Below are 27389 nucleotides of genomic sequence, written 5' to 3'. Positions count from 1 at the left end.
CCCTAATTTGGGGCCAAACAAGATATGAAAAATGTTGTACCAAAATTGTAAAAGATGATTGAAAAATTGGTGATTGAGATTAGGTAATAATTATTAAAATTATCTAATTTGTTACTCTAATTTCTGAATAATACATATATTTTTTTATGCCTTGCCCCTGGCACTATCGGGACTTAAATTTGTATTATGTCAGCCTTGTCAGCATTCTACATGTACACTGCCAAAGTTACACATACCGGTACATGTGAAAATATGATTACATGGACATTATACTAATCATTACCGGATGAGAAATAATACATGTTATGTATACCTGTCACTATTACCAAAATATTATGACAATGACTCAATTCAGTAATTGAAATCACCTGCCTTTCCAAAATCCATTGCAATTATTGCACTGGCCAAGGACTTTGACCACCAGAGAGAAAAGAGATCTAGGCCTCTTCCATAACATCCTGTGCTTGGCTATCCAAACAAGTGTACAACTATATGGTTACACTTCTATAAGTAGATTATACATGCATAGGGATAAGATTACCTTACCATGACCTTTAGTAATAGTAGACCTACAATGTATATTGTACCAAAGTGTAACATTATACTGGCCAAGTTGTCAAGTTGTCAAGGTTGCTGGTTCCAAACAATTTTGTGCTACAACGGTGTTTTGATCGCACCAGCCCCAAAATTTGCCCTGCTCCAGCCTGTTGCCTGAATAATTTAACAGTGAACCTCATGCCAGGCTCTGTTGTTAAGAACCAGTTGCCTGGACGACAAGCAAATGTAACATTAGCACTTCGGTACTCTGTAATGTAGTACATTATGTACTCACATGTACATGTGAATCCAGTTCTAAACCAAGTTTGTACACTAAGAAATAAGATGCATGGAGAAGAGCAAGTCGACCATAAAATTACAAGGAATTTTTAATTGCAAGCAGATGTAGTGTACACATTCGACCCTGTACCTAGTTTCTATGATACATGTATGTGTACTTGACTGCCTGTATTAACAGTACTATAGATTGCCTTCAGCTCTGTAAACTTTCCTTTATGATGATTAAAAATATGAAACATATAATAGAATCGGTTAAAGGACTTGGAGTTTAACATGTACATGTACATGTTGGATGCTACTGAAAAGCCCTGTTCAAATATACAACCGTAAATTACAAGGTTTATTTATTTTTATTTCTTTATTGATGACGTAAAATGTATCATGCTTCACAATTCCTTTTATATCACAACAACACATAGCTGCAATTTCCATGGTTTCCAGGTTTACCGCATCATGTCAGAGCGAGTCTTTAGGGTGTATTTGTTTGTTTAGTTTTACTAACCAGGTGCTAAACATCCAGTTTCGACTATTTACTCCTCATTTAACGTTAACTTGTTAGATTTTCTAATTCTCTCTCTCTCTCTCTCCATCCATCTCAAGGGTTCTATGGTAGGCCATGGACTCCGGAACAAAGAAGAAGCTTGTTCTCCTTGATGCAGCGTCTTGGATTGAACACCTACATGTATGCTCCCAAAGACGACTGCAAACACAGGGCCTTTTGGAGAGATCTGTATTCAGTAGAAGAAGCAGGTAGTTTTACTCTTTAAACTTCATTTCAATATGGCGTTTACATTTTGTAATCAAATATAAGGCATGCATGACATGACGTCTTTGTGAAGTGCCTCGTTACAAATTGTTTAATTCACCTGTTGTGAATGATAACATTTCATTAGTCAGAATGCAAATTGTAAACAGTAGCTTTTGCTAGGTAGGACAAATAAGAAAAAAAAAAAAAAAATCCAAAAAGGCCACGACATGTATGTATACACTACAGTACTTTCACTGTGTTTTGCAGCAATATTTGCAACGCGGCCTTTCATTTTATTTCGCTTTTTCTTTTGTCATTTTACCAGACAGGATATAGAAAAATTATATGCTTACAGTAGGTCTTTATTAATTCAATCTAATTATTAAAAGAAAGCATGGGAGCTTGCACAAAACCGAAAGTATTTCTTGCACTTGGCTCTTTTTAGAATATGACACTATCTTGTCGTGGAAGTATAAAAGTATGCTGACAAATGAGTTATCACTTTGTTAGTGGTTTCTGTTTCATAATGTGGTAATTACACTCATTCTGACTTGTAAGAAGTTGTGAGACAGATCTACATGTAATGAGCAACAAAGCCATTATACAATTACATGGTAGCGGAATTTATGTTGTCATTTTTCAAATTTGAAGGAAAAAAAAGAGATTCTTCACAAAAATGTGACATATCAATGTTTACATCTACAAGTATTGTTTTTAAAGGCCCTAACTTAGCCAGTCCACCTTTCATTCTTGAATTAAGAAAAAGACAAAAAACATCAAATTTACAAGGGGTATGAATAATTAAGCTGTTAAGTGTATACCGTATCCAAGGTTCCTGTAATATCTATGATTTTTCACCAGTCATGAGTGAACCTTGTTTTTTATGTTGCTAGTAGCAGATGTTTCTGACATGCCGTCAGAAATATTTGACTGAAAAATCCATGGTCAATCTAAATGCCCATCAAGTCCAATGTCTACCATAAAATTGTTCTGTTTGATATGCTGTCTGCAGCCTCAACATAACCAGAAGTCCAGAACCATTGCATGTGTATGCTAGTGCACAATGCATGACAGGTAAAGGGAGAAAGAAATACATATTGACTGTGCACATACATGTACATGTACTTGTAAGTACATGAATTGCTTGGCTTGCTTAAATTCTAATAAACGCAGTTTATACATGTACTTGTCAGTATTTTGATAATCATGTAACTATTGATCTTTCTGAGAGAATTTCCGTCTCTCTCTCTTTCATTCTCTCTCTCTGTTTCCCCCTTCTCCCTTCCTCATTATATCTGCACTGTACCCCTATGTTCTTACCCTCCCCCTCTTTCTTGCTCCCTCTATTGCTCTCCTTTTCCCTCAGTCCTGTCCTCAGTTCCCCTTCTTCCCTCTTCTTGTAAGTTTTATGTAATTGTTCCTTTCCGTATGCCCCCTTTCTCCCTTATTTCTCCCTTATTTCTTTCTTATTTTCTCCCTTCTTCTCTCTCATGTCTTTCTACAATACATTGCATAATTTCCTCCAATAGTAATTTCTATTTGCTAAGATTTTGTCTGTTGTTGATGTCATTTCCTTATTGTGAACCTTGACCTATCATCTCTCACTCCTTCAGAGCACCTGACGAGTCTAATCTCTGCAGCCAAGGACCACGATATTTTGTTTGTCTACGCCCTCTCCCCGGGTCTGGATATCACCTTCTCTAATGCCAAAGAAGTCACATGTCTCAATAGGAAACTGGAACAGGTAACAATTAGTGCATAATATCAGGAGTTTCTTCACAGAGCGCTATGAAGATGATTAGACATGGAACTTGTAATGTATGCTTGTTCAAGCTGTAGTATTGCTGACATGATATTTTAAAACAACATTTTTAAATCCTCACCAAAAATACTCAAGTTTCCTTTATTCAGAATTTGAATTTTAAAGAACATGACTAAAAAAAAATTAAGAAGTCATGATGAATCTGCAGTTTAGGACGGCCATTTCATGGTGATAAATAATTTTTTGTGACAATTCATTGTTATGATTCAAATAGTCAAGAAACTGTTTTAAATCTTGTCCTTGTACATAATTTGCATGTTTCTAGTTTTACATTAATGACAATTTTTTTCTTGTGCATATGTAGCTTTCAACTCAGTTTTGATGTGAGGCAAAATTTGGTACAGTTTTCTCTTTTGTTGTAATGACATTTTTTGTTACGATTGTAGGTTAGTTTGGACGTGAAGCAAAATTTTCCAAGTTTCCAGGTTTACAATGAAGACAATTTCCTTGTGCATATTTACATGTAAGTTGGTTCTGATGTGAGACAAATTTGTTTAAACTCCTCCTCTTTTGAAGCAATGACACTTTTTATTTTCCCGTGCATATTTAGGTTAGTCAGTTTGGATGCGAAGCGTTTGCTCTCCTCTTTGATGACATCGACACAGAAATGTGTGTGGCCGACACCGAGGTCTTTCAATCGTTTGCTCAAGCTCAGGTCTCTGTCACCAATGAAGCATTCCAGTATCTGGGCCAACCAAAGTTCCTTTTCTGTCCAACCGGTAAGTCATCATCATCCTCATCATCACCTTCATCATCATCATCATCACCTTCATCATCATCTTCATCTTCATCATTATCGTTATTATTGTCATCTCATTATCATCTCATTATCATCATCATCATTATCATTGTCATCATCATTATCATTATTGTCATCGTCATCATCCTCATCATCACCTTCATCATCATCATTATCTTCATCATTATCGTTATTATTGTCATCTCATTATCATCTCATTATCATCATCATCATCATCATCATCATCATCATTATCATTGTCATCATCATCATTATCATTATTGTCATCGTCATCATCTTCATCATCCTCATCATCATCATTATCATCCTCATCGTCGTCATCATTATCATCATCATTATCATCATTATCGTCATCCTTATCCTCATCATCATCCTATTTACCAACACCACCACCATCACCGTTGTCACTATAATTGTCATTACACCAATAAAGCAATCCAGAGTCTAGGCCAACCAAACATCCTCTTTGTCCGACTGGTATGCTGAAAAAAAAATGATTGTTATCATTCATTGTCAATCTTGATCATAATCACCATCATTATTTTCATATCATCATCATAGCCATCATTCTCACCATCAGCTGACAAATCATTGGCAAGAAGCTGAAAATTGAAATAATTAGTAACTGTAATGACAGATCATTTTATATAGAAGACTATTGAAGATGTAAACAGTTTTCAACACCTTTGTATTTCTTTTTGGAAAAAAAGGTACATTGCAAATCATCCGCCCCTTTAAAGCATAATTATAAATGCTCCATCACCCTTTGTACAAGTGCAAAAGCTTACATGACATTCCACACTTGAAATTTACTGCATGACAAACTATTATGAATCACTTACAGCAAGTTTCTGAAAAAGCCTTTCCATCACCATTAACTCCAGATTAGCTTAAACATACATATCTAGTAAAGTGTGTTGCATTGTATAGTAGCAGTACTACTGAATATGTGAACAGTTTTCAACACCTGTATTTCTTGTCTAAAAAAAAGTAAATTCCAATTATCAGCCCCTGTTAAGCATGATTATACACGCTCCATCAACCTTTGTACAAGTGTTACGCCTACAAAAGTATTCCTAATTAAACTAAAAACACACCCTTATAGAATGTTTAAAATGCCTGTAGTTTAAATGTCAATGCACTTTATCCAACTTCTTTAACCCAAAGAGGTTCAGAATTTCTAGAGGGTCTGAATAAATTGGTTCTGCTGGCAACAATTTTTCTACTCATTCACTTTTACATTCATGAAAATGATAAAAATTGACAATTTGTACATGACAACAATTCCTCTCAATGTTGCCAATCTAGAGATTTTATACTTATTCTATTTTATTTTTCTATTTTATTTCATTTTTTTTCTTAAAGCCCCACTGTCCTACTTGTAGCTACTTGCTCCCTCTATATAGAAAACTTCCACAATCGATGCCTGTTGGTCCCCCATGATCCTCTTTTTCTTATGTTAGTTGAGAGCTGAGTTAATGAGATAGCCACCTGTCAGTGACCTCGCTGTGTGGTCTAATCCCTTCTGGCCCAGTGGTATTGACGATCGTTAAGGAAGTAGATTAACATTTTTCTGGTATTTTTGCTCCCTCTGCTCATTAACTACGTGCAATGCATAATTCTGGATGAAGATGAAAGATGATGCAAAATGAATACAGATATATTAAAAAATATTATAATAATTTGAAGAGAAGGATTTTGATCATATAAAATTGAATTATTTTGCAGAGTATTGTGCAACGCGAGCACAGCCATCGGTGAAGAGTTCTGAATACCTCCAGACGATCGGCAGTAAACTTCTTCCTGACATCATGGTCATGTGGACAGGTAGGAATGTATTCCTTTAAAGTTTTATCCCTCTACGATATGCCACACCCACTTTTGTTGTGTTACAACAATACTATATTTATACCTTTGAATAATCTGTTGTGAAGATTTTTATCCTGTTTTATAGGTTTCTTTGCTATTTCAATAATTGATTTTCAACATTCACATTCATAATATATGTTTAAAATTTATTTAATTTATTTTTTAATATATATTTTGAAAGAGAAATGATGCCAAGAGATCTTGTAAAGTTCTTTCTCGGATTTATAATGAAACAGCACCAATGGCAACTATTAAACGAATGAACAAAAGAGCGAATAATGACCATATGGCTATGACAAATTTCTCAACTGCTTGTGTTCACACGTAAGATATACATCATTATATGTTGTAATAAAATGTAAAAGATTTGATAACCTATTAATGTCTCTTTCTTTTTTCTTTCTTTATCCTCTCAGGTGGGAAAGTTGTGTCAAAGTTCATTACCATTGAATCCATCAAAGAATTGAGCTCTGTAATCAAACGCAAACCCGTCATCTGGGATAATATTCATGCAAACGATTACGACCAACAGAGAATGTACATAGGTAAGAGAAAATAAACAGGTTAATCGTCTCTCTGCTAAGATTTTAGAAAGTAGATCCACCTGATCATTTTTTTTCTTCATTATTTTTCTTTTTTTTTTCCATTTTTTTATTGATTCAAATTTATTCCATTCCATATCAATTTTGTCCACAATAAAGAACATAGTTGACAAAGTAAGTTCAAAATTATGAAATGAAACAAGAACACACTGGAAAGCATAGCTTTTTTTTTTGGTTGGTTCCCAAGAATAAATATGATATGAACAGTATTTTCATAAATCATTTTAATCATTACATCGAAAGATTGATCTCTGTGATCAAATGCAAACCTGTTGTCTGGGATAGCATCCGTACCAATCCCTCAGTCACACTGCCAAACTGACTCTAAACCAATTCCAAATTAACCAATTATTAGCCATTTAATGTTTTGGTCAGTCAGCTGTCTGTCTGCTGTTGGTCTAGTGCCGGTCTTGTCGGTATGCCTTGGGTATAATGATACAGACCCGCATAGAGAACTGTCCAGGCAAAACTAATTGGTTTCCTTGATAGGACTTAAAGCTATAGGTCCCCTGGGTGCTTACCCAGTATTTCATAATTGCTTTCCGATCCTCCCAGATTGAGTTACATTGAATGCAAAACCAACTAGAAATGGTGTGCATTATTGTAAATGCCCATTCAAGGTAATCTGGCGAGTTCAGAAACAAATGTTCATCGCTGAGATAAAGGCAATTTTTTTTCTTTGAATTGAAGCCATATACCTGTGGTGTACAGGAAATTAAAAAGACAAATGAAAACATAAAGTAATGCAGATCATCCTGAGAAGTGATCATAACATGCAGTTACTTATATACATAGACACAAACTTTATGTCAACATTACAAGGGCCGTGTGGATGTTGCAACACATACCAAATTGGTATTTATCTGGTTGTGGATAAAGGCAAAAATAGGTCATGGATAGTCATGAAAAGTCATTGAATTTGGTTGTCTGTGGGAACCCTGCATACATGGAGTGTAGTGTGTTTAACAATGGGTTTCCAACTCATTGACACCAATTTATACTTTGCTCATCTGTTAGACCTCACTGGAAGGCTGGCTGGATTGTAAAGAATGTTTGTTGTCTGTTCAGCTCTAACACAGATTCAAGAGGAGAGAAACAAAACAATAACAATAGCAATAACAACAACAAATTTCTAATTAATCAAACAAATTAATACTTATCTTTAAAAATGGTATTTGAAATTACAAATCAAATATCTAAAAAACCTTCTTAACTTATTACTGACCTATAAGCTCGATGCTTTTTCTTTCTAGGACCATATAAGGGCAGGTCTACAGAGTTGAAGCCCTATACCAGTGGTGTGCTGACCAATCCAAACTGCGAATACTACCTGAATCACATAGCACTCCACACGTTAGCAACATGGAACAAAGCAGCTGGGACTGGAGACGGCAAGAAAGACGAACCTCCCGGTTAGTGTGAAAACTGTGTGCCAAAATTGAGAAGCATTATGATAATGATAATGAAATTATGCAATTCCTGTATGATATATTATGCCTTTTGCATTGTCTTGTATTGTAATGTTCCATTTTCATTATTTTGTTGTAAGTTTGATCACATGAAAGGCTCATTTTGCCTCATTTTTGTCTTGGAGTTAAAGAGACTTGGCATGTACATATGTGTTTGCACCTCACTTTCTCTCTTTGTCACCTGCTCACCCTCTCTATTTCTTTCTCTCTCTCTCTCTCTCTCTCTCTAACTCTCTCCCTCTCTCTCTTTCTCTCTCTCTCTCACACACATTCTGTCTTATAAAGATCCATTTTATATGACAATTTGAACTAGCTTATACAGGCAGAGAAGTGAGCTTAAACTTGTCTTTGTTTCATTTCTTATCTCCAATGGCTATATTGTAGGCGACATGACAGAAGAGGCAACCATTAGTGCAGATGAGCAACTAGAAACAGAAGGAAAAACTGAGCCAGGACCACGGAGGCTAAGGATAAACCATGGGAACTATGATCCCGATTTAGCTCTCAAACTTGCCATTGCTGACTGGATACCGATGTTCCACCAACTCAAGGTAGCAGGCGTCAAGAAGGTGCCAGTGATCCCTCCGATAGCTCCGATCCCGTTACCCGTCCCGGTCCTTCCGGTCGTAGCCCCACCGATTCAAAGCGTCAACACGTGCATGAGCGTGACACCGACCACGAACACTTCCTTCCCGGCCTCTCTGGAGGTGATTCCCCAGGTTGCAGCTGAAATCCTGAAAAAGAGAGAGGCCTTGGATCCTCTGGGTATTGAGAACTACATACCACCGTCCAACATTGTCAACTCGCTGATCAGTCAGCCACCTCCTCCTGGTATAGAGGATACCTTAGAACCAATGGAATGCAATGGTGACAACTCACAGCCGACTGTTTTGAGGACTAACGAAGCGGTAGCGCCCATTATCCCAACTAAAGGCAGCAGTAGCATGCCGACGAACACGACCACAAGTAGCAAAGTGACGGACATCGACATGCACGAAGTGGATATCGCGGACAAGCAGGAAGTTGACATTGCGGATAAGCCGCCCATCCCGAAAGCGGCGGAAGGACCCGTCGCTTCCGACTCTAGTCCCGACGGCACGGCCGACTGTGAGATGCAGGTGGACAGCTCCACTGACCATCCTGTAGGGGGGGACAACAGAGAAAGAAAGACGCCGCTAAGAGAGAAGATCACGGAGGAAGACCTCAATCTCATGTGTGAACTCTTTTACTTGCCCTATGAGCATGGCCCAATAGCGACACAGAACCTTGAGGAGATCCATTGGCTGAGGAATAATGCCTATGTAGTGCGTGCAGGCAAAGGCCCGGTCAAAGGCTCTGAAGAAAAGGTGAGTTTAGACAGTTGCACAATGCAGTATAGGTTTTACTGCTCTGTGACAGCAGCTATGAAGAAATCTTTAAACAATGCTGATTAAACAATGAATTGCCAATCAAACTTTACCTTTGGGGTAAGTGTAAGTGCTATAATGTCGTTTCTTTTTACCATAATACCTTTTTGATATATGACATTGTAAACTACCTCTTAAGAGTGCTCAGATATACAACCTAGCATTAAACCCTTTAACTGATCTTTTATTACGAATCTCGCAAGGCAGAGCATTCCCAGACCTGCCAACCAGTACGATTTAGTCGTATTTAGTACGATTTTTAGAAGCAAATACGACAGTACGATTTTCCTTAATAAAATACGATTTTCAACACAAAAAAAAAAAATGATTTTTTTTTTATTTTTATTTTTTTTTATTTATTTATTAATTTTTTTTAAATATTTTTTTAATTAATATTTTGTGTGTGCGTCCGCCATTTTCAATGGCAAAATGTCCATTCTGTCCTGTAAAGTATCCTACAAGCATCTCACATTGGCAATTTTGGGATGTTCATCGAAAACACACCAGTCGTGACGAAATAATGCATATTCAACCAATGATCAATACAAAAAAATCTTCCTGTAGGTAGAAACTATAAGAGGCATTGATCCGCGTAACAATCCGTGTTTATTTTCAAGAATACAACTTTTGTCAGTAAAATACAATTTTTGACACTAAAGAATACAGTTTTTGAACTCCAGAGGTTGGCAGGTCTGCATTCCACAGTGAAGGCTAAAACCAGAGAAAATGTGTCGTACAGTGTCGACAGACCTGTGGTCTTTGTACTCAGGTGGTCTCTGAGAAAGGTTCTTTGAAGTTGAAATTAAACTGTTTAGGCTTCTTGTGATCAGTGTATAAGCATGTAGTATTATATAAGCAATGAGAGAGTATGTCAATATATGGTTGGCACTTTTAAAATGATATCCTATGAGAAAGTCTCTGTACTGAACAGTTGTACTAAGACGTGTACCTGAAATGGTAAATATACATTCACAAAGAATCTATACTATGGTCTGTTGAATTGTTTAATTAGTTGCTGAAATTTTCTATAAATGCAAGGATTTCAATACATGATCTTGCCTCCGAAACTTGTAGCCTTGTGACATATTTGATTAGCTACATGTAAATTGTAGCTGCTACAGTGTAGGTTGAGGTAATTCTTTATCTTGAAATCAGTGATTTTACATTGGACATAATTTCCTTAAAATAGCATGTGGGGGAGTATTGACCTACATGTAGATATGATTGAAAATATTATTTTATATCATTTCAATGAATGATGCAGAGAAGAGATTATTCAAGATGTTATCACTCCAAACATTAGTGGATTAATCTTAATTTGATCAAATTATTGAAATGAAAGATAATTTATTTCGATAGTAGAGGAAAGATGTCTTCTGTTTGATGTTGATTCATTTTGCTTTGTTAACTGTACATGTGTAGTTAAGTGAACAATGACTAGGGTATCTCAATGGAGTTGAATATTTACCTTTTAAAAGCACAAATGTCAATTTTTGAGCATAGTCAACAATTATTTATAGATTTGGATGATGAATTTTTCAAGTGATCATGAGATAACCTTGCATGAGACATCTTTATTTCCAGTATGCCAATTTAAGGGTTATAAAGTTATAAAGTTATGTACTTTTAGTAATAATGAATGAAGATTGCACAGGTACATGTAAGGCAGGATTTCTTCCAGTAATTACCAAGATAATACAACTTTTGTACACCTTTTTCATGTTGAAGAGACTAATGCAGATATTTCAACTGTAAAGGATTCAATGATGCTTAAAGATTAGAATGAAGAAACTTACCGGTATTAACTCATGCTTCTATTTTTGTTCACATATAGTTTCATCAAACAGCTTTCACAGTGTTTTGTTTGTGTTCGAGTAATGAATTAATCATTGTACATTTATTGTAATTATGGTAAAAATATTGAGAGGGGAGCATTGTTTTTTACAGGATTTATCTGTGTTTGTTTTAAACAATACATGAAGATACATGTACATAGTTAACAGTAACTCAATTTTATTAACAATAGATTTGAATTTGTTTTATTTAAAATTTAAAAAATTCAAACTGAAATGTCTAGTGTCATTGGAAAGGAAAACACGTACATGTAGATATATAATATTTGAAAAGAAAGCAACTTTGGCATTTTGTGAGATTCTTTGAACAAGAACAACGAACCTTCAACATAAGTGGCTTACTTAAATGTATATCATCTTTGAAGAGGATGTACATGTAGTGTGGTATTTGTGTCCATTTAGAAACCAAAAGTTGTCTATTCTCTCAAAATGCAGTAGTATTTATGCTGAAAATTGTGCTTTCAGGCAACTTTTCTCTTCAGTTACAAGTGTAGTGTACCACTCATAATCTATCACCAGCAATGTTTTGAGTTTACATGTACAGTACATGTATTTAATTTATATCATTGTTTTTCAAGAGCAGTTAGTATTTTGTACTTTTTTTTCTGTAACAAAAATTATTTGTGGTTCTTGTTGTTTGGGTTATAGTAAAAATAACTCTTCCATGTAGTATTTCAATGTTCGTCAAAGCGTAACTTCTTGTGCTATTTTTTAACCATGATTTCTTTACAAATTGAGAAGATGACATTTTTTTACTGGATCTTTTATAGAACTGAGCTCGGGGCTTGTAATCAAGTGAATTAAAATTTCAAATAGTGCCTACTTTTCAACCTGATATTCTTTAATACATCTTCAAACATCGTTAATTTTCTTCAAATCCATACAGGCAGCAGAGTGGGAAGAGCGGGCCACACGGTTCCTGAAGTTCTGTAAAGACGTGAAGCAGCTAATGACCCGTCTCCTCCACACACCCAACCGTAGTCTTCTCTATGATATCTACCCGTACATGTGGGACATGGAGATAGCCGTCTCTATGATTGGATCATTCATCAAGTGGCTAGGTATGATTGCTGTCGCCCCGCCCCCCTCCCAACCCTCCCCGCAAGAAAAGAATCCTTTTACCCTAGCATTTTTTTGGTTATTTTTTTTGTGTATAAGTTTGCGCTTTAGTTGTCGGAGGCAACAATGTTTTCATTACCATGCTTCAATATCTTGTATTTGTTTTGTTTGTTTCATTTTCTCCTCCACCCCCCCCCCCCCCCCCCCCCCTCCCAATTTTTTTGTTTAAATCGCTGTTTGTTCATGAGTTACACATATCAAAATTCAGTAGCCCACATTCCTGCTTTTTCAAACGTAACTTCAATGTGCAATACATTACCAAATAATTACCCCAATAACCCTTGTCAAAATTTCACCATTTTCAAAAGACCTGAATGAAATATGGCCTTACTTCAAATTTGAATTCAAATTTGGGTCTTCAAAAAACTGATAAGAATCATACTTCTCAAATTTGACATTGCCTAGAATTATGAGGCAGATTGATTCCTTGTGTCTTATTTTAAACTTTCTTCAAGCTATCCTCAATTGACCTTTAGTAAAGGATAGTATGGGAGTGAAAAAACGATATGTGGACAAAAGTATATTGCAATTGCAATAATACAGATATTTTTCATTGGTACTTGCTTAATTCAACTTTTGCTTTATAGTGACAAGGCTTGTCAACCTTTGAAAATTAGACGAAGAATAATTCTGCATTTTTCTTCATCTTGTTCCTGTCTACATATGACAAAAGCATCATCATCCTGTTAAACGTAGAACTCAAGCTCATTTTGTTTCCAGCATTTGTCATTCTGTGAGGCTACAGCTGCAAGGCGCATGGCTGAGCTGTATTTGTTATTCTTTTCTGCAGCTTTCGATTGTTTATTAATCCAAAATCAACATTATTTTGTATACAAGGCAATGCATGCATGGCAAAGTGCACATGTATTTCAGGTAGCAGAAACTGAACGTACCGTAAAATATGATGTTTGATATTTGTGGTGGAGCTGATGATAATTCTAATGGAATGGAACTCAATTAATCTGTACCATGAGTATATTGTATGATGTGTGAGATCGACGCTCGTCCATTTGTGCCTAATGCGAACTTAATCCCGACGTGTGCGATGTTTTTCACTTCCGGTTTGTTCATTTGTGTGTATGTTGTGTGACTCACAGTGTTTGGAGTGGATTTCCAGGTTTACTAATGACTTTTCTCATTTATTCTTATCCTCTCTCTCTCTTACGAATATCTCTCAAATTGTAGCCGTTGGACTGCTTCCGGAGACGAGCTGCGGCTGTATGGACGTCTTCTACTCATGTACGCATCTCTCTAGCTCACCCAGTATATGTACCCTAGATTACAATTATGGAGCGCGTACTTGACTGTTTGTAGTGCATCATGCTGTATTGATCAAGTCCTGTCTGAAATCATGGCGTCCTTTGTCACTGAATTCACTCTCTTGTCATCACCGTATCAAGGCAGATTGGTTTATCAGATGCATAGCAACTTTGAAATCAATGAATGAATTGCAATTTGACCTTAACTCTTTTTCTAAAAAGTACAAGAATGAGAGATACTAACTTGTAATGGTCGGTGAAAAATTATTGTGACAATGGACCTGCCTTTCCACAGAAGGAAGCATGAAAAGCATTTATGTTTGGTTTGATGAAAGTTTGATGAATCGATATGAAAAGAATGAAACGGGACTTGACCGTTTTGCTGTGATGCATTACCAACATGTCTGCTATTGCTTTCTAATGGCTCATGCGTGCTGTGGGCAAGCAAGAAGTCTGTGCGCTGTGATCATCTGCATTTAAAGCAATACATGCATCAACCTGTTGGAGAAGTGAGGTGAGTATGTCGCCCCCTATAGGCCATGCTGCAAGGCTTAAAGCGATGCTGCTTGATGGAGTAAGTGATCTATTCTTAGCCCACCTACTGTATGCCTCCATGTGTAATGTTTATATTTGAAGGGTAAAACCAGAGTGAACAGTGTCATGCTGCTGGCGGTATGGTAGGGCTGAACTGAAGGTGGCTGTAGAATCAGGCAGGTGTTAATTAAATTCTTTGACAAGCTTTGTGTCATGAGAAATGCTGTCACATTAAAGAACATCTTTTATAGGAATGGTCATTGCGGTATCGAGCTGCGTATTGCAGTATCGAAAAGGAGATTTTGAAAGCTATTCTGTCAGATTTTTAATGTTCTTTCCCAACTTCAAAGGGAAAACTTGCCGATGTGTGCAGCCACCTTCAATGCGCAAACTGCGCACGCTAAAGCAAGGTGCCCTTGCCGCAGCGTAAAGTGCCTGGTTCTTGCGCACTGTTGCGTTTCTCTTTTCACAGATTTGGATGGCTCATAGAGATGAACAACATTCAAGACAGTGTTTGACTTTTTTAATCACTTACACATTCAGTTTTTCCCCTTGAAAATGAAATATCATTTTGATATTCATTGTGAAGAAAGACCACTGCATTTAAAGTGGTCTCTGATTAACACAATGAGCACTTCACTTCTGTTATCATTATCATCTCAAACACAAGTCATTGATTCTGCTAACATAGTTATGAGTTATGAGAAGATCGCTATCATAACCATCCTGACAGCATATATTGTTGATGTTGATGCATTTCCAGATGTTTGAAATCTTGAACTGCATGATATCGCATCGGTAGCAGTGAAAGTTCCCACGACTTTGTTCCAAGGTTATCTTAATCTGACAAATAATGTGTGTGTTATTCTTGCACATGTCATTCAAGATGACTTTTGGGTGATTTGAGAGGCTTTGCGGACAACATTGCTAACTGTCTGATGCTTTTTCTATAGTGTTAATACAGAACAACCATTTTCCCTGCCCCAATACACCAGTTTTTCATGTTTATGTATTGGCGGCAGATTTCATTCTAGTTTCATGCAAAGGCTTTCTTGTGTTTTATCATCAAGAAATGAAATGGCATCAGTAAATTGCAATGGTGGAAGCAAAGTCCGCAAAATTGCCCAAGGGTCAGAGAAGGTTCACAGAGCGTGCTCATTAATGAATTATCTTTTCTTTGTTAAAGGGTAGAAAGCGCCCCCAACAGGTCCGAGCAAGATGAAGATTGTTGACGGCTGGAGTCTCTGACTGAAATTAATCCGAACATGTTTTGCAAGGCTTGACAACTTAGACCAGATTGTAGACCAAAGAAGTGCCTACTGCCCAGGGTATTCATATATTCTTGAGACAGAGTTGATTTTATAAAGGAAAATGAAATATTGGGTTCATAAATAGTTTAAAAGATTGTACCCATTAAACTGGAATATTTTTCAATGAGTGATATGCTATGCATGACAGAGGAATTTCTTTCGAGATATTCCTCTTCATAAAGAGCTTAGAGGAAATTATATAGTTGAGCAAAGTACCTTAATGAGTTGATTCACCTCTATTTATCAGAGGCGAAATAGGGAAAGGTACTTCTTTTGTCAAACACTTCACAGTTTTCAAGCCTTGCAAAATAGAATTATTTTTCTTCCTTATCACAAAATCTTGGGAACTTTCACTGTGAACTTGCGTTGTCGTGTTAGTAATGCAAATCTTCGATACTGCTCACTGAAATTAGTGTCCATCTAATGGTTATGTCAATTGTTAGTTGAAATCCTTGACTTGTGTTCTGTGCGCGAAATGTTAACATGTCATGGTTGAATTGTATGTTTTTGCTATCTCTGTATGAATGCTTTTTGAGTGAATTTGCTTTTAATCACTTTACAAAACATTATTAAAATCTAATCAAATTTATTTGATTGATGTTCTCCATATCGACTGGAAATATATCTGTGATTACATATATTTTTGAGAATTTTTTCTTTTTCTGTTTTCCAATAAGAGGAATATTTTTATTTTCATGTTACAATTTACACACAAAATTGAAACCCTTCATGATTGCACAATCATAAGAGTTTCGTTTAATCATTCTCGGAATTGAATCATTAGTGATGCAAATACATTTACAAAGCTTTTTTCATACAGAGATCTTTCTTTCAGTACTTGATGGTGAGCAGTATGAAGTGCTCATTGAAAGTGATGTGAAGTGGATTCAAATTGGTCAAATGTTCTCTGCTTGAAATCTCCAGACAAAGAAAAAAAAGGGTGTCCGTGCTGACTCCATTCTGTATCAAAATAGTAAAAACCTGAATGTGATGTTACTAATGGCATGGAGAGACTCTTGCAATGGTACAAAGTACCTTATGCTATCCAATAATTCTTAATATTTTGCTTGTCCTCATCTATAAAAGAAATTCCAGAAGATATAACATGGCTCAAACCAAAATATTTTCCGGATAGAGGATTCTTCTTTAAAAAAAAGTAAACCAGATTAAATAAAAAGTCAATGAAATTTCATCCTTAATTAACTGGAGGCCCCATAAAACATGCTCTTTTTTAATTACACCCCCCCCCCACCCCCAAAATGACATTCTAAATTGCAAATGTTTCTATACTTTGAACCCATTCATAAAATACAGTATGTACAGTCCCGATCCTTTTGTTGTGTGTGCCAGTGTTTTCTCATTGTGCTATAAAAGAGACGCAGATTGTCATTAGACCTTATTTGAAGACTACTCTGTGATTCCTAGTCCAATACAGGAGTCTTATCTGTTGTTCATCTGAGTTGAACCAACCACCTGTGGCATATTACCAGCTAGCACTGGCCCTCACCGGCCTATACCGGTTCACCCTGGTTTAAACCGGTGTGATCCGACCACTGCAGCTTCAGTCAGTTGTTAACATGGCACTGCTGATGATTGTTTTGAATGTATCTTTTTCAGATGTTCAATGCATACATGTATTATAAGATTGTTTATTTAAAATCAAGATCAAATAACATCAACTCATTTAAAAATATCTCCTGATATATCTGTTAACAGACTATTATTAAACCAAAAATCATGCCCATCTTCTTACTTTTTCTTTCTATAATACTTTCAGTCCATATTTTGATATTGTGTCATGTTGGCATGCTTTATATCATTTTATTTTCATTTTTTTCACTTTTCTCTTTGCTCTATTCCCCCTCTTTTTTTTTAGTTAGTAGTTAGGCTCAATAATATTAGGAAGAAAACACTATCAAATCTCTTTTAATATAAGCCTAATATTATGACTAGATGATGAACTGACAAGATGACATGAAAAATATTTGTATTTTAAGTTCAGTTCCATTCAGGTACGAGAAACATTTCTAACCAAGGTTTATTGTGCCATAACAAATAAAAAAAAGTTTCATGAAATTGGTGTGGACAGAATACCAGTATTTTAAAACACATCCCTTAGTATCTGATCAAGATTTTATTAATTTAAATTAAAGTTGTACATTTTCCTGTTAAGAAATATATACAGAGATAGCCAAGTCATGTGATGTGTCTACGGTTTTCAACCCAAGTCCTTCCTTCATAAACCACACCCTCTCTTGCCCAACTAACTATATCTCTGTACAAGTCTCTACCTTTCTCGTATATATACATTTTCCTTTCTTCCATACCACATTTACATTCAATGTATATAAATGCAATGTCCCATATTTGTTACCATCACTATCAACGATAGCCTTATCCAACTAATCCCAGTTCACACCGCTCCAATGATGGGTTGTCTCTTTGAAGCGTTCTGACGTCTATTTCTTTTGTCTGAACAGGGTGTACGACCAATCACAAGCAAGCTTTCCTGAGCGGAGACAACGAGCCTTGGATGTTCAGGGGAGGTCTAACGGGAGAGTTTCATGTGAGTAGTAGAAGTTGTAGTAATGATAATATTGGTATGTAATAATGATGATTATCAAGATTATTGGAATGATGTGTATCATGATAGTAATGGGAGACCAAATTTCAAGGAACCGTATTGTTGAATCATTAAAATATTGGTGCTCAATCAGGAAAATGGAATTTTATTTGTAGCGTCTATGACAGCGAAAGTGAATTGCATTGTAAATATTATTAGTAACTGAATTGGTCAGTTCATAGCTGCTGCCTGGGCAAGAGCAGGTAATGGTCAGTTAAGAAGTCCCAGAACTACGCGCTAGATCGTTGGTGTAATTATTGTTCATGGCAATATGATTTATAGCCTATGCTTCCACTGGTTAATGGAGCTGATTTATTAATACGTCAGCAACCTCTTCATGTTACACATGCTTATTTTGGTCTCAGTAGAATTGATTATCACCACGCGGGTTGCACAAACAATTTTTCAAGTGAGGAGGCGAGTTGGCTCAGTCAGTAAAGCCTCTGCCTGTCGAACCGAAGATAGTGGGTTCGAATTCATCCCAGACGGGTGACTGAAGCCTGCATTGTGTGTAAACGTGCCCCTCCCTTTGTTTCATAGACGCAGACTATGTTAAGTGGGAAAAAAGGGATAATGTTTAATAATGTTAGAATTTATGACCCTGACAGGACATTGTGAAAAGTTTGATATGATTTAATTTGATGTGATTTGATTTGTTTTACAGCGTATGCTTACCCTTGAGAGCGCAGCTGATTTATTAGTACGTCAGCAACCTCGTCAGGTTTGCAGTCGAGTCTTCACCATCAGGCCTTTCTTACCCAAAGACGAGGTTAGTATGTCATCGCTTTTGATCTAAGAGAGACAGGACAGGTGTGTTCCTAGAAAAGGGTGTGAGGGTGCAACATCCCACCCGTTCCTCCCCCCCCCCCTTCTCCCATCACTTCAAAAACTTTCTGTCTGCAAATTAAACAAATTGATGATCTTTTTGACAATGTTTTATTGTTGGAATATTTTCAGCTGCAAATTTGTTCTGACCCCTTCCCTCCTCTCCATTCGTACGATTTTGTAACGCCTCATGAAAAAAGAGCTCATGAAAAGAATCATTATTAAGTGTTTTCATAAATAGGACAACATTTCCTATGAGAAGACTCTTTGCAATGCTTATACTTATTTTGTAAGTACTAGTTTGATTCAGGAAAAAAAGAACAAATTATTCTTAGTTCATATATTGTGAAACTGATTTCAAGGTATCTGTGCTTCAAAATTTTAGATGGTTCCTTCCGAATCCCCCCCCCCCTTAAAAAAATTGCTCTCTTATGTATGGTGATTTTCTCATCTTGGATCTATTTTGCATTAAGATTGTTAAGGAGTTATAGCTTCAATAAATTGTAATCAATATTGATGACTGTATTTAATTCTCAAGAAAAAAAAAAGTCTGTCTGTGGGAAGAAAGTCTTACTGTTAATCATGAAAGAAAAAGTAATGTACATGCAGAGATATTATAAAGAATGACATTTTTACTATAACCATGACCTTTTGTGATGTTGTAGTTAACTTTAATGCTTTAAGTAATGAATCAATCCTAGATAGTTGAAAAGTTATTTGTATTTGTTTATGTTTATCTTGTATGGTAAAAGTAAACTTCTAAAGTAAGTTTGTTTTTTCTTATTTTATAGGAGGCTGTTTATAAGATGTGTTCTCTGAAATACTCTGATGACAAGGCTGATATGAAGAGCTTTGATGACTATCCACGACTCCTAACCGACAAGTAAGTATAATCATACACCAAGGGGAGTGTTTCACAAAGACTAAGATGGATTTTAAGTTGGACTTAAATATGGCTGGCTGTTCATGCCACTGGTTGCTCTCACCATTGGTCTCTCAATTATGATCTTAAGATAATATTTTTTCCTTCAATAATGAATTATCAAAATATGTAAATTCTGTAGATTTGTGACCATGATTGGTACGTCCCTTGAGAAACCGATGCCAGTAAATGGTGAGAGCAAACAGTAGAATGAACGGCCTGCCATAGTTAAGTCCAACCTAAAGTCCATCTTAGTCTTTGTGAAACATCCCCCGGAAGGGTCTGGAGAAAGAAGGGAAGAAGTAGTAGAATTAATGCATGCAAAATAATCAAGAATAATAACAATGATCTGTACTTTTAAACGATATTATACAACTTACGCCATATTTATTTCTATAAAAAAAATAGAGGGATCTGACTTAAGCTGAGCTCCACCAGTCGCTGTAGAGCTTAGTAAAGAGAGCTTTGGTTGTTGATCAGCATGTTCTGATGTCATTGGAAATAAACAAGAAACCATGAATTCCAATGAAGGGATTTGGTTCACATATTTTTTTTTTTCTTTTTTTTTTTTTTTTTTTTTTTTGGGGGGGGGGGGGGGGGGGGGGGGCTGCACAAACACAATACTTTCAATGTTTAATCATGATTTACCTTTTAATGTGGTATCTGGCATCTATTAGTATGAAATGATTTAGTGATTTTTAGTGTCAGATAAGTCTACATAAATGTGTAATACATTGATACTATTTGATCCACATTGTTTGTCCTTGAAACCTTTGCTATAGTAATGCGTACATATAGACCTTCCTGTAAAAGCACTTATTGTTTTTCTTAAACAATCCTTTATAAACAGACTTGACTGTACAATCTTTATCAATGTCACATCTAGGTATCTTGGTCTCTTTGTCACACTGAGTCCTGAATACTGTTTTGTGTTGGAGGAGTCGGAGTGTATCGTTGGCTATGTGCTAGCAGCTCTTGATATCAAGACCTTTAAATTATAACCTATTTATATACAGACTTGACTTTACAATCTTTATCAATGTCACATCTAGGTATCTTGGTCTCTTTGTCACACTGAGTCCTGAATACTGTTTTGTGTTGGAGGAGTCCGAGTGTATCGTTGGCTATGTGCTAGCAGCTCTCGATATCAAGGATTTCTGTACCAAAGTAGAGGCTGCTTGGAAGCCTGAACTCCAGGCCAAGTATCCACTCCCGTCTGCTGACAAGAAACTCACCCCAGCAGAGGTAAGTAGTCTACTATAGGAGATCTAACCTTTGCACATGTGATATTAGCTCTGGGTTCTGATATTATCAAAGGAAATGGTTAGATTTCCCATCGCATTGTAGATTGGGTTTTTAGGTAGTGGCAGGTTTGGTATACAGTTAAGTGTAGTGTTTGGTCGAAGGTAGAAGTTAACGATTAAACTAGTGTTAGATATTGACTATGAAGCAGTTGTTGACAGAGCGTGTATCCAACAAACTTTCTGTAGGCAGATTCGTTTCAATTGATTAATCTTGAATTATTTGTTTCTTTTACAAATGACAAATTAAGGCAACATACATGTATTACAGTATCAAGGAATTTCAAGGGGTAAAATGTGTTCATGATATAAATAAAAAAGAGTCCATGACTAAAAAAAGCAGTGGTAGTACATTTTTGTGTAATTGCCCATGACCTATTTTCTCTGTTGGGAAACCAGTACATGAAATGCTCCAAGGTATAGAAACCTTGAATAATTCATTCCAGAGCCACAGTGCAAGATGTTTGTGTAGAGCACTGTTATCGGTTAGTGTGCTACAAGAAAATTAATGCCTCTCACTTGTATTCATCATCATCAATAGTAATCTGTCACTTTATGACAGATTCAGTGACCCAATCAGAATTCTACATCAAGTGTCTCTCCAAGTACCTCGGTCTTGAGCTATCCGTTTCAGCATTTCATATCCTGTTGCTCCACATTCTGCGATTAAATCATCTAGAAAGCCTTTACGAGGTCTTCCCCTCTTCTTTTTTATATGAAGACGACCTTCTATGACTCTGATCATTAAGCTATCATCATGCCGCATTATGTGTCCAAGCCATTTCTTCCGTCTCTCTCTGATCGTTTGTATTCATATGTATATAAAAAATTCCCGTTAACCAAAGATTGTGCTCTTTTTTACCAGGAGCTGATCAAGAGTATACATGACAAGGAGCCAGAGGTGCCGGCCACCATGTCTACACGTCTTCCCTCACCAATCATAGTTGATATACTGCCCTCTGTTGAGGACCCGGAGGTCATCAAGAATCTACTCGCGTGTGTTCTGGCTGCTCTCAAGTCAAACGGTAAGAGAAATAGCAGGATTTGAAATTAACAGGGGAGTGTTTTACAAAGACTAAGATTGACTTTAAAGTTGGACTTAACTATGGCAAGCCATTCATGCCACTGGTTGCTCTCACCATTGGTCTCTCAATTATGATCCTTAGATAATATTTTTTCCTTCATTAATTAAGGAATTATCAAAAAATGGAAATTCTGGAGATTTGTGACCATGATTTGTACGTCCCTTGAGAGACTGATACCAGTAACTGGTTAGAGCAAACAGTGGCATGAACGGTATGCCATAGTTAAGTCCAACTTAAAGCCGATCTGAGTCTTTGTGAAACCCCCTGTGGAGTCATTGGGCATATGACCCCCTAACATTCATGGTGTTCCCCAGCTTGGTCTAGTGAATATGTCACCGGACTGTGGATGACATGGTTTGAGGTTTGAGTCAGACTGCGGCACTAATGTCCTTTGGCTTAAGTATGATTAGAATTACCCTTTAATTACTCTCGATCCTTGTGATCCTTGATCTCATGGACATTCCTTTCAAAATTAGACAAAGAAAATAAACAAAACTTTTTGTTCTACCACTATAATAGGCCTCCTTCGGTCTGTGGAGACCATGGTGTGAATTTTAGCTGTCGGTCCTGCTGGAACAGCGGTGTCTGTGGCTGTTCTATCACTATACATGTATGTTATATCTTACTTACTAACTGTCAATTTTTATCATTTCATAAATGTTTGTATCTATCTACAGGATCCAGTGGGGTCCATGCTGTTCTTAGGGAAGGGAATGAGCCTCAACGACAGTTCTACGCCAAGCTTGGTTTGTTCCAGATACCAGAACAGGACCAGTACATGGACGGTATGGTCATCGTTGGACGTGCAATATGAAGAACGTCCGTTCCGTCAATAGCTTCTAGATAAAGGGCACTTGTTTTTTATTTGAAGCTACCACCACCTGCTTTGCCTAGGTCGAATTGCATCGTAATGCCTCGTTCACACTTGATCTTAGGGGCGTTTCACAGAACTTGTCATCAGTGACAAATGACAGTTTTTGTTATAAGCTACTGAAATCCTTGCTTCTGATTGGTTATCTGTCTATTTGTCACTGATTTTTGTCATTTGTCATTGTAAAAAGGGTTTGTGAAACAGATCCCTAGTAAACGGCCTCAAAAACAAAATCTGGCACAGCCAAAAAACATCAGCATAGTGCACTTCATGTTTCGTAGTGTTAGAACAGGCAGAGAAGAGAATAGGCTGAAGGGCCCATGTTGAACACAACTACTCTTTCTCGCCAGCGCTTGCCATTCAATTGCACACGAGATGGCTTTCATTTGCAGGAGCAGTATTTTAGGGGGTTGGTTTATCATGTCATGTGTGAACTGAGCCATAAGGGTTATTGAGAGGGAGATGACTGGAGGATGGTAACATCTTGCTGCATTCACAATGGACTCAAACCATGGGTCACTTACATCAGAAGCTATCTGCAAAGGATCTTTGATTTACAGCTGTGTTCCCGTTAATAGCAATATGTGTAGCCTTGTGAATGTTTTCTGTTTTAACTCATTACATTTCCTCATGCATCAGCTGTGTATCTTGTACTGACCTTGTAACAGTGGGTTTTCATGTTGACATACCAGGATGCCATTTTTCTGGCTTGTACCTGATCTTTGGGCCCTGTCACACTTCTCTGTTACTGACTTTCTCATGATTTGAAGCGGGAATGGTCGCTGGGTGGAATAAAAAACCAATCACACTTACCAGACTTTATGTGCACAAAGCTACCCAGGCATGAATCCTCCAAATATATATAAATGTTCCAAATATTGCACAATCCTCAAGTTGAAAAGAGGAAAATACTACAGCTTCATACTGTGTGGAATATACAGGGCCCTAATAGGTATTTTGGGTCTTTTGTCAGAAATATTGGGTAAAATAAACTGGTATCCGTATGAGAAAAAGTTCCTTCATGAGTCTCCAGTGTGATCGGTGTCGATAAGAAGAAAAAAATATTTTAGGTGCTAATGCCTGAATGCTTATAGGCAACGGTATGGTCATCGGGGTGGATGGGAGACCAACATTCAAGAAAGTAATTCAGAGATGGTAAATGTACTTACAGGATAAATCACTTGGAATATTCCTTTCGTAAATGCTGTCAGCAATATTGCCACCGCATCATGGTTTTGTATCTATGTACTTAATTCTGTGTCTCTCGCTCAAAAATAAATCTCTCTTTCCCATGATGCCATTTTGAACATGTATTAAATCCAATTTTAATGAAAATGGCAGTCGGTCACTAACACTTGCAAGACCTTTGTAGAAATCTTGTTCACAACAAAACTCTTTATATTGTATTCTTGTGAAGTATATAGAATACTGATCTCAAACGTTATAAAAAAATGATAAAAATCCAGTATTATTTTATGTTATCACCTGTTATGACTCAGTAAGACATTGACCTGTGATTACAGTAAATGATTATGCCTTTAGAAATGAGCAGCTATGATCTTTTAAGACAAAATATAGAGTATTTGACGCTTTAAAAAAATAACCTTTTTTAGGCCTAGATTTGACATCAATAAAAACAGTAAAATAATACAAAATAGGCACATTGTGTTTTCACCCGTAGAACTTCCTAGCAATGTGCTTTAAACTACACCATATATCTCACTCCTAATAAAATCACTATTTTTCACATATCTGTTCCTTGTACCTTTCTAGCAATAATAAAGCTTTAGAACAGTTCATCTGTTGAAAAATATATCCATTCGCTTTAATAGGCAAAGGCCTACAATATGCTGCTGTTTGCAACATGTCTTTGAATTCTTAGATTTTGTGTGGTCCTCTTACGAAAATATTTTCTTGGAAGACTACCTGTAATATTGTTCCTTGTCTTGGACATGACTGCCATAACTTGACAGGCTACAATTTACATGTACATCCTTGTCTAGTATCTGTCCTACTAAACCTACACGATGCTGGTATTGTTTCAAAAAAGTTCTCAATATACTTTAAAGGCTTCAAATAGAAGGGGGGGGGGGTATGGAATAGACATTTTTTTTTCAAATTGTGCTGCATATTTGTGTAAAAGCTGCAACTTTAGTTGAGTGCCCTTACCCTTTCAATGGATGGTGCGTATCTGTCATATGTACAATGTAGGCTTGTACTTGTATCTTATGATATTGTTTTTTTCAGGAAATCCATCTTTATTTTACTTGTCCTTGAATCTATCTAGACTGATGCAACTCGATGATTCCGAATAAAGTTATTTGAATGTCTCTGTGGGAGCAAATTTTATATACCGGTACTGCGTGGAACAAGACAACGAGGGGGAACATCACATGAATGAGTATCAGATGCAGTGTATTCCACATCAGCATTTTGTGTCTGGTCTAGACCTGAAATAACTTGTTAATTAATGCCAAAATTTAGTCATAAATATGAGTCAGAAAATATTTTAAAATAACATATATTTTTCAGCATGTGGTTGTTGTATGGTTAGTGAGTGTCACAGTGCTTTATCCTGTTTGGATATAATTCATTTTTACTTTGATGTCACACAATCATGAAATGGCTGGTTTTTAGTACAAAATATTGATATCTTTTAAACTGTACTGGTACAGTGCTCCAATATTTTGTCAAAGGAATTGCACATTTTAATTTTTTTATAGATGATGAATACCGCTGTTCAAGTTATTGGAGGAGCTCAGATAAAAAAACAAAAAGATTGGTTATGGTGACTTAAGCCTTGCTCAGATTTGACACAGCAAAACTGCAGCATTTAAAAAAAATTTGTTTATGTCCTAAAGTGTGATATGCTTCATGTTTCTGTATCTTGTAACACAGAGTCCTTTGTGCGCAGTCGCCATTCACTTACACGTAAATAAAATGTGGCAGCTTGTTTGTAGTGGTTTATCTGAACAGGCCTTTTAAAGTGCACAAACATATCCCCTCAAAAAAGTGCTCAATTAGGGCTCTTGAATGATGAAAACAAATTAGGACAATGGCAGTAGTGTCCATTTTCTGATCACCATAGGTTTAATGATAGCTCAGTTGGTAGAACAGTGGTCTCGTAATCGGGCAACCCGGGTTCGAAACCCTGGCGATGCGCTAGTGCCCTTTGGTAAGGCATTAATCCTCATTACCAGGTCTCTCGGAGAGGACTTAAAGCTGTCGGTCCTCTGGTTGCATACTAACAAGCGTTTATGCTTTCTTTGCATTCAGTTGAAATACCCACCACTACACACATGTGATATGTTGATGTACTAATATGTATTAAATCAATAAAACGGTTTCCTTTTACTTCCTAAGGTTGCAATTCAATTGAACCTTTTTTAAATTACACTTTATTTCAGCAAAGTTTATTTTCCACAATAGTATGTGTTAACAAAGCACATAATTGCAATAAACTTTTACTTGAAGGATGAAAGATTACTTGTGAAATTTCTCTAACATAAAATTATGACCTAGAAAGTAGAAGCTGCAGAGTAAATCTCTGTTATCATCTATGTATGGCGTTGTTATTCCATCCCAAGATTTGAACACCTTTCTGCTATTTTGTTTTTTGTTTACCCCGATTCAATGCTACATGTACTATGCGTATATGGGCTTGTTTATCGGTCTTATTTTTGTTCTTGGTCTGTATTGTAATGCTATGCCAAAGGTATGTTTTATGTAAAAACTGATGATTAAAATAAATCTTAATCATGTCCTTCAAATTACTTGTCTGTTGTATTTTATTTTGTTTTGTGGTTGTACGCAAGAAAATAGTGATCAACCTTTTGGACATTTACACTGAAAAATATCAGTATTTTAAAAATATTTATGTGGCTGTGCAAGAGGTAGAAAGAAAGAAAGAGGGAGGGAGGGAGAGAGAAAAAGAGACAGAGAGAGAGAGGGGAGGGAGGGAGGGAAGAGAGGGAGGGAGACAGAAAGATAGAGAAAGGGGGAGGGGGAGATAGAGCTGGAAAGGGAGAGAGGGAGATGGAGAAAAGAGAGACAAAGACGGGCAGAAGGGAGAATTTTGGTGTAAAACTGTCATCTGCCCTGTGCGTGTTGGTATCAATAGGATCAGAATGGTCCTTAAATGCCAAAATACTTTTTCAGTCAAATGCAAGTTGTT

General features: G+C 36.5%; 1 protein-coding gene across 3 annotated transcripts in view; it reads left to right on the top strand.

Moving 5' to 3' along the window:
* LOC585537 (protein O-GlcNAcase) overlaps window positions 1–26985 on the top strand; it is a 30492-nt gene extending 3507 nt beyond the window's left edge. Inside the window, exons 2-16 of one of the 3 annotated variants that reach the window (XM_030986236.1) lie at window positions 1438–1587; window positions 3199–3329; window positions 3958–4126; window positions 5896–5994; window positions 6453–6581; window positions 7892–8050; window positions 8492–9453; window positions 12253–12427; window positions 13671–13724; window positions 18069–18154; window positions 18876–18980; window positions 19828–19919; window positions 21011–21203; window positions 22125–22284; window positions 23022–26985. In XM_030986236.1, the coding sequence (XP_030842096.1) occupies window positions 1438–1587; window positions 3199–3329; window positions 3958–4126; window positions 5896–5994; window positions 6453–6581; window positions 7892–8050; window positions 8492–9453; window positions 12253–12427; window positions 13671–13724; window positions 18069–18154; window positions 18876–18980; window positions 19828–19919; window positions 21011–21203; window positions 22125–22284; window positions 23022–23158 (2801 nt within the window). In that variant the 3' untranslated portion in view covers window positions 23159–26985. Of the gene's footprint in view, window positions 1–1437; window positions 1588–3198; window positions 3330–3957; window positions 4127–5895; window positions 5995–6452; window positions 6582–7891; window positions 8051–8491; window positions 9454–12252; window positions 12428–13670; window positions 13725–18068; window positions 18155–18875; window positions 18981–19827; window positions 19920–20844; window positions 20975–21010; window positions 21204–22124; window positions 22285–23021 lie in introns of those variants that run through there. The other 2 variants (XM_030986238.1, XM_030986239.1) reach the window with 2 other exon arrangements.
* Window positions 26986–27389: the final 404 nt, after the last annotated feature.

This window comes from Strongylocentrotus purpuratus, unplaced genomic scaffold (assembly GCF_000002235.5).
Source record: "Strongylocentrotus purpuratus isolate Spur 01 unplaced genomic scaffold, Spur_5.0 spur5_scaffold_15, whole genome shotgun sequence".
Classification (NCBI taxonomy): Eukaryota; Metazoa; Echinodermata; class Echinoidea; order Camarodonta; family Strongylocentrotidae; genus Strongylocentrotus; species Strongylocentrotus purpuratus.
This window is presented reverse-complemented; position numbering and strand designations above follow the sequence as displayed.